This window comes from Physella acuta, unplaced genomic scaffold, assembly GCF_028476545.2.
Source record: "Physella acuta isolate Inbredline_101_S28 unplaced genomic scaffold, ASM2847654v3 ptg001428l, whole genome shotgun sequence".
NCBI classification, from domain to species: Eukaryota; Metazoa; Mollusca; class Gastropoda; family Physidae; genus Physella; species Physella acuta.
The window spans coordinates 215,001-227,500 of NW_026732943.1; the positions used below are offsets into that span (position 1 = coordinate 215,001).

Consider the following 12,500-nt stretch of genomic DNA (forward strand, 5'->3'; position numbering starts at 1 on the left):
GCCCAGGTGTCAGGAACGCAGAAGGACGCTCCCAAGAGCCCCATATTACAAGGGCGCCACATACGGCCCCTGGCTTAGTTTAATCATCGAATGTCCTGTGCCAACGTGTCAATGTTGTATGGTGCTCCTTAAAACGAACGTAGGCGCCATAGTGCTCACAGGATAGTGCAAGGCGCCAAATCGCACCATGCCGGTGTGCTGGCGGACGCGCCTAATTATGTTTAGTGAGGACTATAATACCCCATCTTATCCAAAATCCAAAGTCCATCGCACTGTTTAAATAAACGTAGGCACTATAACGCTTACGGAAAAGCCAATGGCGCAAAATAGCACCCTGTCTGGGAGCCAGAAGGCGCGCTTTATTCGATTTAGTGATTGACTATAGTAACCCATTGTACTCATAGTCCATTGCACTCATTAAAACGAAAGTATGCGTCATAGCGCTTACGAGTAAAGTAAGCCCAGGGATACCAAATCACACCCTGCAGGGCGCCGCCCAAACGAAATTTAAATATTTTTCGCAGGTATTTTGCATGGTGTATTCTCATCAACTCCCCAAAGTTTCATGGCGATCGGATGAAAGGTTTAGTAATTCATTAAGGTCAAACCATCTCACAAACCAGCATACTTTTATATATATATATATATATATATATATATATATATATATATATATATATATATATATATATATATATATATATATATATATATATATATATTTATATATATATATATATATATATATATATATATATATATATATATATATATATTTATATATATATATATATATATATATATATATATATATATATATATATATATATATATATATACACATATATAACAATTGATTTACTCACGTTCATAAAAAAAGAGCAAAGAGTGTCATGCTGGCCAGCCAAAAGCCCAGAACAAAATATTTCCTTAAAAGATTCATGGTGTCGCTTGTCGGAGACCTATTCCTAAAATAAATAAACAGTAAATTAATGAGATACAGAGTTTTTAGGATAAGTAGTTTGAACAGCTTTTAGTAATCTAAATGTTTATCTTTAAATGTTTCTCTACATAAATTTCTATATGTTATACATGTCTAAAGGATGATTAAAAGAATTAATATTAAATTCCACGTTGTCAAGCAGACTATTATTTTTAAAATTTCTCAGTCAGTATAGTGTATCTAATGGGTGATATGTTTGCCCTATGTATCTTCAGATCTGTGGGTGCACCTTTGGCATGATTGCTTTCAATACTTTTTCGAACCATCCTCTTAACTTCTGATTTTCATCTTTGTAATCCTTTCGATATGCAACACTTCGTAAACTAACTTGATTAATGGAGTTTTTTCCAGGCATCTATTCGAGGGGGGAGGGGGGGGGGGGTTGGACCCGAAAAAAGTCACCCCCCCCCCCCGCCGAAAATATCAAGTGCCACCCCGGAGAAAAAAGAAACACTGGCCTCCTTCATCTTTGTTTTGACATACGGACAGAATTGAAAAGCCCAGTTTTTCCGACTAGATTACGCATTAAACGCCGACATTTTTATTAATCTGCATTTATAATTTTTGCCCGATTAAAATAAGTATATGTTAAAGTACTGAGGTGTAAAACGATGAAAACTGTCAAAATTGCATGTGATTTTTGTGCACGATTACAATACTTCCTCTATACTCTGTACACGGGAAAGTAAAATTGACGAAAAACATTTTCCTGTTTTCTTTCACATATCTAATGCACATTTAAATTTATACCACTACGGGAATTCCTATACATTTGCACGATTCAGTAACACTGATCTGAACAAAAAAGACAACAGGCGGTTAATTGTTTTTAAAACTCGGCAACATCAGCAAAAATTTTTTTGTGTAGCCTTTTATGAACCTTTAAAAAAATAATGAGATAAAGGTATAGATCTATAATGCGGCAAGTATATCAACCAAATATTTTAGTTTTTTTATAGTGGATTTTTATATTGTTTAGGTTTATAAAAATATTTGTTGATAATCTAATAGCTTCTAGATCTAGATCTAGATCTTTTTAGATTTAGAGTTTTCTATAGTCTATATCTAGGCCTAATAAATTCTAATTAATGCCTCTCTGCATTCAGAGTTTCTTCCAGGCATCTCTTCGGGGGGGGGGGGGGGGGGGCGAAGCCCCCCCGAAAATTTTTTACCGCCCCCCCCCGACTCGACCACGCCTCCAACACAATTAAGCGTTACGTGTCAACAGGTTATGCGCCTTCAACACAATTAAGCGTTACGTGTCAACTGGTTATGCGCCATTGAGGCCATTGACTCCGATTTCAGCCTGCTTTTCTTTTTGGATTTGCTTCCATAGCCTTTGTCCAACCAAGAACAAACTACAAGGCAGCAGTTGTTTAATTTTGGAGTTGTCTCTCCTAGAAGAGTGGCTGTCCCCAGCTATCGAGCCTCATCTGCCCGAGGGTTCGAACTCGAGACTTTTCGGTTTAGCAACCATGAGCTTTACCGACTCGACCACGCCGACCCCCTATATAATTTATATAGAAAATATATACTTTTAACAGTGTCCGCCCCCCCCCCCCCCCCCGGGATTGGAGTTGCTTTCTAGTTTACGAACAATGTATGATTGCTATTGGTATAGTGTATCGATTAACTCATTGAATTGCTTATAATATTAACAATGTTTTCTTATATATTGACACTGCCTTCTTTTTTTGTAAAATAGAAAAGGCATTACTGCATTCACATTGTAAAAAAAGCATAATTGTCACGCAATGAATACTTGAAGAATTTAGAGCTAAACTACATGATTAAAAACAATTTACAATAGTGTTTGTAGCTTTATTTACATTACTAACGCAATCAATAGAATTCCTCATATAACAGGTAGAAAGATGGAGATAGCTCTGGTGTTGTTGATGTTCTTCACCTTCAATATTGACCTCTCAGGTAGAACCATTGCGACGTTCTTATATCCTTTTGTGTTGGCGGTCGTTACTTACAAACTATCTACAATACGTATAACAGAGTATCTATAAAGATTAAATGAGGGAAGATTAGATGTGTTTTTGAGTTTCAAATTGTTGATGATAAATCTAAATGTTAGCATATTTTTAGAAAGGTATCAGCAGGTTTTGCAAAGGTAAATCTGACATATAACAATTTTCTTTTTTAATTTCTCTTTAAAGGTGCAGTAAACCGTCGTCCAACGTTTGAACCTAAAACATATGACCTAACAAAGCCTAAGCCATGCAACGCTCCACGAAAAGGTAAAAGCCAAAACAGACCACGAAAAAAAAGAAAAAAATTTCAGCCCTTATGATTATTTAAAAACAGTGACTAAACAACGCTACAATGTCATTGTAAAAAAAGATAAGAGATGAAAAATATTCTGTAGATTTTACGTTTTGATTAAAACCAGTGTTTTGCTACAGGCGAATCAACATTTTACTTGTTGCAGTTCTACTAAATATATATTTTCTAAAATAAAATAAAAAACACAACCAAAAAGCCACTTTTTGTTTATGTTTTAAGGCAATCTCAGTCGCTATCCAAGATTTGAGCCTACCATACACGGATGGGAAAAAGTATGTGAAGCTTCTAATTGCCGCTACACTGGAAGAATTACTGGAAGTATCAAAGCTTTTGGGTTTGAACGTCCGCAACCCCAGACCTGTGTCTTCTACTTGGTTCAATATGACTATGGTATATTTTGGCCTGGGGTAAGATGAGACTATCCAATGTAAATCTATTGTGTATTGTGTATTATTATGTTTATCAAGTCGTGTGTAAGGCATTTTATGTTGCCGGCCCTTGTAAAATATATCAATCATGTAAGTGAGAATAAGTAATATGCTAATAAAATATTTGCTTCTTCATTTCAGTCATCTATATTTAATGTGAGATTTAGAGAATTTAGTGCTTTTTACCTAGCACCGGTAAACGGCTATAATCCTTCGCGTTGGTCAATTTGTTATTGCCAGAGTGAAAAAAAAAGTCAGATAATGGGCACTATAGATTTCATCTATTCTTTTCACTAACTTCTACTCTTTAAAATTTTAGTATTAAAATGAAGCACTTCCGTTTATGTATATAAATTCATATTTTCTAACAACACATTATTATGTTAGAATCGACAGTGCTTGATTTAACAAATTTATTTAAATTCTAGAGTTAAATCTCTGTAGTTGTTAAATTGACATTTCATAATCAAAAGTAAGTACACATCTCAGGATATTTAAACTTTGTATTTATTATTTCAGATATGTAGCTTTTACTTGTACCCCTGCGACGATAATTGCAACACACCAAGCGATCGATGCAATTGCACAGGCGATAACGAACACGATACAATTTCCGTCAAGTTTTATCCCATTAGAGGATCTAAATATAGGCTCGCGGTTTGGGGTGGCTTGCACACGATAGGATATTTCAACGATACCGACCCAGATTGGGAGGATCAGTTATACCAGTGCAGTAACGTGTTCGACACAACAATCAAGCCAGGTAATTTATATCTGAAGTACAACGAATCTGTTCCGGCATAGCTTACACCTTGTGTGACGCTAATTGTTGTTGTTGGTGATTTATTTTGTACTATGTTAGATGCCATGAGGGTCTAGGATGTAACGTATTCTAAATACAAGTAAAGTAAGTAAAGTTAACTTACGAAACTTTAAGGTGTTTGAGGCGGTTTAAATTCACCTGTATTTGTGACCTCGGCATATAAAAGATTACTGTGGTCAGCAATTAGCCCAGCTGCCTTTGCGTTCCCTAAGGTAAGTTATGTAACCACCAGAGCTGGGTGGACGCAGGGACATCTTACGGTCCCAGCCTGGGATTCGAACTCGTGATAATGAACAACTTTGGTGTTTTATAAAAAATATATTATAATTATTGCAACTCGTGGTAATGAACAACCTGGGTTTTTTTTATAATAAAAATATATTATAATTATTGCAACTCGAGATAATGAACAACATAGGTATTTTATAAAATATATATTATAATTATTGCAACTCGGGAAAATGAACAACATTGGTGTTTTATAAAAAATATATTATGATTATTGCAACTCGAGATAATGAACAACTTTGTTTTTTTATAAAAATATATTATAATTATTGCAACTCGAGATAATGAACAACATAGGTGTTTTATAAAATATATATTATAATAATTATTGCAACTCGTGGTAATGAACAACCTGGGTTTTTTAAAATAAAAATATATTATAATTATGGCAACTCGTGATAGTAAATTACTTTGGTGTTTTATTAAAAATATATTATAATTATTGCAACTCGAGATAATGAACAACATTGGTTTTTTTTTTATAAAAATATATTATAATTATTGCAACTCGAGATAATGAACAACTTTGGTGTTTTATAAAAAATATATTATTATTATTGCAACTCGGGATAATGGACAACCTTGGTTTTTTTAATAAAAATATATTATAATTATTGCAACTCGGGATAATGAAAAACCTTGTTTTTTTATAAAAATATATTATAATTATTGCAACTCGGGATAATGAATAACCTTCGTTTCTAAAAAAATATATATTATTATTATTGCAACTAGAGATAATAAACAACCTACTTTTTTTTTATAAAAATACATATCCATATACAAATCTCTTCGTCGCCCAAACATGCTGGACACCACACACCAACTCTCTAACCGTTCTACCACCCCCTCCATCGCTCTCCATGCATTTGCAACAGTCAATATCGCTATCACCCCCACCCCTACCAGTCTGATGAGCTGCGGTTCACGCTGAATGTTTACACTCTTAGAGCCGGGTCGAATTAGAAACGGCTATTAGGGGGAGTGGGAGGGAAGGTGAGGATAATCGCCCTTCACGAGCTACTAATAGTGTTTTAAACGTTTAAAGCAAAATAATTTTAGTCGAAGCATCGGTAGTGTCAAATTCACAAATAATGAAGTACTGAGAAGTAGAAAATAAAACATCTAAATAGTGGCGTATGCGACGCCGAGGGTCGGCTCGTTATAGTTATTGAAATGAATGTAGTACGTATATTGATAGTAAGAAAAGTATATTAAATTGCTTTATCAAGTGCAAAAAGAAATGTGGCGTAGAGGAGAGATAATATCATACGTATTATGTGATATGAAATTTCGGATGGCACAGAATTTTAAAAATAAATTTTTTCATATATATGTCAGGAATATATGTTAGATCGGAATTATATATGTGTAATAATTTTAGATCTATAGATGTCCAGTTAAAGCTTTAAGCCACGTTTAAAATGTTTTTTTGAAATTTTTTGCATTATTTTTTAAGTTATACTCTTTCCTACTTTGAAATAGATGACTGGAACCCTATCAATTCTCTCACTTTTGGATACTCAACAAATGGATACAATCAAGGTAATACTTTATGTGATATTGTTTAGTTTGGAGAATAAAACTATTTGTACCTAAGATTGTTCTTTTCTTATTATTTTGAAACTTATGTCTAAGTACAGACTGTGGGGAAGGAAACTATAGTGGGGGGTGGGGGGTGGGGGAGAGGGGAGGAAATAAATAGAATTAGTAGGTGTGCGTGACAGTATGTTATTTTGGTCACAAATTGGTGTAAAGTTTCAGAATGCTGTGTGAATGATGTATAAATAGAAGACTTTAGTTATTGCAATAAGGCTACAGTAGTTGTTCTACAATTGTTGTTAGAATTTCGTTTAATTACAACTTTATCGTGTTAATGTTTTAGTTACACTAGAATTGCTGGAAGATATATCCGAGCTAATATGTACATAATCCACAGGAACTAACATCATTGGCATCGTAGTTGTCCTTCTAATCAAGATCATCTTTAATGATTAATGATTCAAGTAACAAATAATGAATGTCTTGAAATGGGAAACAGCGTAGAGCTAAACATCATGGCCACAAGCTTTATGGATTTTTTATTACCTGATGTTTCCTGTTAGAATGTAATTTTGCATGTAATTAGAATGCATTTATAAACACTAGAAACAATGCCCCTTAAAAACTATACACATTTGTCCATCAAAGAAATGTTTACACATCATAGATTTTATGTTATTTAGTTATCAAAATGTTTATAATAACATAAAAAAATAATTAAAACAGATCCCAGCAATATTTAACCATATACATTTTTCTTTGTTAAGAAATTATTCATTTACCAACAATTTTAATAAGTGTAAAACTCTCTATAAAATATATTAAATAAATGATTGCATGATATTAAAGCAAATACGATTGTTTTAATGTTTCTCTGTTAATTCCAAATAGAATTAGTATGCGTGCATTTTATAAAATGCTTATTAGATATTAACTTATTTTAAAATAATATTTTATCTCTACCAGTAGTCGCAGTGTAGCGTCCAGAAACGGTCTTAAATACTCTTAAACAGAAGCAGTTTATTACGTACTTCAATGTAACTCACTACATCTGTTCAAGATAATTCTACAAATAAATACCACCGATGTGTGATAGAAAACACATTTAGCGCTAAAACAAAATAAGATTAAAACATGAATGTAAAGCCTGAATTTAACCAGGCACTAACTTTCCGTAAGGGTAGTTTCCCCCTGACTTTAATAGCATTGCAATGATTTTTTCTTCACGTTGGTTATCGAGCAGCATCTAAGCTATAACGTTTTGCAAGTAAAATTTACCGCGAACGATTTCTTTTCTCTTATTCATCGACCAAAGCGGAGGCAATAGAATAAAGACGGAGATTAATATATTCAATTGTTTAAAATACACATAGCTTCAAGATAAAAACAACATCAAACTTTAAGTAAAAATCCGTTTTGAAATAAGCAGTTGGTGAAGATGACTCGGAAAGAAATAATTTTGACTGTTAAAAATAGTTTTAAAATAGGCAGTAGGTTTAAAGAGATAAAAAATAGAACTTTAATTGGAGCTGAAAAATAGTTGAACTAGAATCTATCTACTGCTATGTTCACGGCATTAATAAAATTGTGAACATTTGTTACTGTCAGGCTATACATTTTATAATAATTTAATTTTGTACTTACACGGAGGAAGACGTTGAGATATTGATCCGAATCAGGATTGTTCAGCAGACTCAGGATTGTCTAGTTGTCTGGTTATTGTTAAACTGTCTCAATGATGGCTAACAGGCTAAGGATTGTCCTATCTTAATGATTTTCCAAATGCCCCAGGATTGTCAAACATACTGTTAATCACACCACAGAATTGTGCTAGTCCAGCAGTCACAGGTTTGCAAAAGAAAAATTCTCAGAGTTGTCCAGCAGTTTCAGGAATGTCCAAGCCAAGAGTCTGAGGATTGTCCAGGAGGCTCATGATATTTTCATCAGTCTACCAGACTCAACAGCATACTGAAGACACATGAATGTTGCATGCGCACAGTGATAGACCACAGGATCATTGACTTTCAGAATTATAATCTTGCACATAGACTCCTCACAACCGCAGGACGTGCTAGACACTCACGACTGAAATCCAGCATTGAATAAAAGTTGAACTTGATAGTGTATCGCTAATCTTGATGCTGGATTATCTGTTTTGTAAAATATGGCTGCAGATAAATGTTAACCATCTAGGTTTATAATATTAAAAAGCTGTTTAACAAATTGTATTGGTCAGAATATGACAGTAGGTGTTTGTCGTAAAACATTATGTAAACAAGGACTGACGATACAGACCAACAACTCTACATCTTATACCATCTCGTACTAGTGGAGGAGCTCATGATCCTGTTCTCGATCGTTTGGCACACAATATGCGGACTTATACATACACAACCGTTACTGTCAATCCTGATTTGAGTGCGTCTACCAACATACGCCTAAATGGTTTTGGAAGGGGGAGGGGTGTAATCCTTGTCAACCGTTCATTGTTTGGAAAATGGCTGACAAAACCGCACGGAACGCTTTGTTTTTATGACGCCATGATTGTCAAAGATTCAAGGTTGATTGGTCTATTTTAAATGTTTTAGTGGTGGGGTGGACTGTATTACTGGTTGACACACTGTCAGTCATTAAAACATTTTGAGATAAGGTGGCTCAACATTAATTGTCAATAATAAGAATTGAGGGATCTAACATTAATATGTACTACCATTCAGTGGCGGAACTAGAAAAAAAGGGCCAATACCGAACTTTTTTTTTGGCTTCCCCCACCCCATATATATATATATATATATATATATATATATATATATATATATATATATATATATATATATATATATATATATATATATATATATATATATATATATATATATATATATATATATATATATATATACAAAACAAATATATGAACGTAGGATACTCATTTATGGCCTGATCGGGTTATGGTTAGGGTTAGGGTTAGCGTTAGTGTTAGGGTTAGGGCTAGGGTTAGGGTTGGCGTTAGGGTTATGATTAGGGTTAGGGATAGGGATAGGGATAGGGTTAGGGTTAGGGATAGGGTTAGGGTTAGCGTTAGCGTTAGGGTTAGGATTGTTGCAGGAGCGTAGCGATGGGGGGGGGGGGGGGCAGGGGGGGACACATTTTAGGGGGCGCCAAAATTGGTTGTAAAAACAAATTAAAATGTCATTTTAGCTTCATTTTGTTGCAGTTTGAGGGGGGGGGGGGTGTGGGTGCAATTCGAAAGTTTGAGCGGGGGGGGGGAGGGGTGCAAATAAAAAAGTTGAGGGGGGGGGGGGCGCCAAATTGAAAGTTTGTCCTCGGGCGCCGGGAAGGGTTGCAACGCCTCTGGGTTGTTGGGTTAGCCTTAAACGAATATCCGGGGTTGCGGTTGAGTTCAGTTATAGTTTTGTTAAGGTTAGGATTAATATAATATATAGGTGCAGATTTGTAGTTAGACAGATTCTTAAACTTCGTGGAGGGGGTGGAAATTCCGGGTGTTTGGGGAGGTAAGGATACCGGGGGGGGGGAATCCTTGGGGTAATTGACGGGTGTGGGTAATATTCTAGACGACGGCTCACAATGGAATAAATAAATGTCTTTTGTCCCGGCATTTAGGGTGCCCGTTGAGACAGGTAGACCACTTAAATTAATCATAAGTGTGGAGAGGAGGGGTAGGGCTACAATGCTGTCACTCAGAGTGACTTAGAGCTGTTTAGTTTAATGGTTTTATGCTAGTGTAAAATAATTTATTTTTCGCATCCGTACTTGCGTTTATTTAGGTCGTATGGTTGAGTTTATTGACCTAAGCATATTTATGGGTCTTTATATAAATATAATATATATATATATATATATATATATATATATATATATATATATATATATATATATATATATATATATAATATGTAATATGTGTGTTTGTTAGTGTGTGTATTAAACTAATTAATGTCAAATATTATTCTGGGCTAGATTCCTAGAAAATGGATACATTTTAATAACAGTAGAGCGGATAACTTTAATTAATTAAAATGTTTAAAAAATGTTTTACAACAAGTTGATGTTGACCATACGAGAAGAGGAAGAGCACGTCTGCGAAATAACAAAATTCAATTAGTTTCGTCCGATGGATTGCAAGTCTGTTTTTACCATATAAACACACACACATACACACACAACACAAACACACACACACACAAACACACACATACACACACACACACATATATATATATATATATATATATATATATATATATATATATATATATATATATATATATATATATATATATAATATGCATTTATAATAAGGGCCCCTCTGGAACGTATTACTCACCTCGTCAATTATCCGCGAGTGCAGAACCAGGTTTCTCTAGCGGGCTACGACTCTACCTACTACATCAAATATAAATAAACCGGGAGTTATCTCCCCTAAACTTTCCTTTCTCGAATATTCTAATATAAAACTACGAAGGATGGCAACTCAGGACATATATAATATTTGTAATCCATTTTTAATGGACACCAGTGAGTTGACGAGATTTCTTCCATAATATTGTTGACATGGAATAAACACGTGCTTTTTAGATTTAGACCGTAAAAAAAAAAAAAAAAAAAATTTAAGCCTAAAATTAATTTAGAAATTTTATATTTTTAGAATAAATGCTACAAAAGTTGCAAATCCAGAGAACTTGAAAATAATTTGTTGAGTTTAAGGCTACATTAAATTTCTATTTATTTTCATCAAGCCTAAGTTATAACCGGATGTTCCACTTTCGTAAGACAAATATTGATAGGCTGTACAGTAACTTAGTGGTCGATAACTATTTGTTTACAAAACTTTGCAGATCAAGTTTTTAAATAACAATGCAAATTTAAATCCCATAACCTAGCTTTTCTATTTTAGCTTACAATGTGTACAATAAAATTTATGGCGGCCTATCGAATAACAGGATGCCATTGTTTATGTCGCCATAACACGTGAAAACCAAATTGTTTTTGCTTTTTGTAAATTTTTATTTAGTTACCAAAAATATTAAAAACATCAAATACATCCAATCTTTAGTAAAGTCCGAAAAAAAACCCGACAGACAGGATTTTATAACCATGTTAATTGTAACTATGCCATGCATGATTTCTAAATTAATTTATGGACCTCTCAAATACCTTTGAGACTTTTCTCGCTGGTGTCCAATACTTAAACGTTTTATAATAGAATGGAAACTTGTAAAAAAAAGAATTGCACACCAAGTGAACGCCTAATAAAATGTGCATAATAGTGCGCAATATTATGAGTACTTGATAAATTTACATGCGGTTTTTGAGAAATCAGAAATAGCGTAAATTAGTACTTCCGGTCAACGGAAATTACTCAAAATTTGACAGAAGGTAGAAAATTAGATCTTTTACTTACATGTGAAATTTCATTTATCTATATGAAAGAGTACTCAAGTTATAGGCTTTTTAAAAATTCAAAGTAGAAAACGTACCACTTCTGTTTATCGGAAATCGCTCAAACGTTGATCAGGATCTACGATTTTGATAAAATACTTATATATAAAATTTCATCAACCTAGCTGTAACGGCACTCTAGTTATCGTGTTTACACGCAGACACACACACACACACAGACATACGGACAAGATTGCAAAATTATGTTTTTCCGTATCAGCGAGGTGTAAAACGTCGAGATTTGTAAAATCTCGATTTTTTTTTGTCGATTACAATACTTTCTCTATAATTCGTATATACGAGAAAGTAAAAAAAAGGGTGATACACCACTCCTAAGCTTTCTAGAATATTCTAAAATTACACTTCGGGGGATGGCAATTCAGTATACAGACATGCTTTTTACAAGCTTTTATTTAACTTGTTTTCTCTTTCGTGCTTTTGTCGTCATAATTGGAAACGGCTAGGGAAATTTCGAGCACTTCTAATCGACCAATTTCTCTGAATTTTAGCACATTGGTCAAGACCACAAGACAATGCAATCGGACCTCAAATGTGACGTAATTCGATGTCTAATTAATTAATACTTTCTGAAATTAGTAGGATTAACTAGGCCTACTACTATCTCGCATTATTGTCAAGTTAATTTGTGCATCCTAAT

General features: G+C 33.9%; 1 protein-coding gene across 2 annotated transcripts in view; it reads left to right on the forward strand.

The window, feature by feature from the left end:
* The first annotated feature begins 1,812 nt into the window (after positions 1-1,812).
* LOC131927666 (uncharacterized) overlaps positions 1,813-12,500 on the forward strand; it is a 34,869-nt gene continuing 24,181 nt past the window's right edge. Inside the window, exons 1-7 of one of the 2 annotated variants that reach the window (XM_059283421.1) lie at positions 1,813-1,907; positions 2,870-2,932; positions 3,172-3,252; positions 3,518-3,705; positions 4,246-4,489; positions 6,323-6,382; positions 6,777-7,173. In XM_059283421.1, coding sequence (XP_059139404.1) covers positions 2,878-2,932; positions 3,172-3,252; positions 3,518-3,705; positions 4,246-4,489; positions 6,323-6,382; positions 6,777-6,835 — 687 coding nt within the window. In that variant the 5' untranslated portion in view covers positions 1,813-1,907; positions 2,870-2,877 and the 3' untranslated portion in view covers positions 6,836-7,173. Of the gene's footprint in view, positions 1,908-2,869; positions 2,933-3,171; positions 3,253-3,517; positions 3,706-4,245; positions 4,490-6,322; positions 6,383-6,776; positions 7,174-12,500 lie in introns of those variants that run through there. The other variant, XM_059283423.1, reaches the window with a different exon arrangement.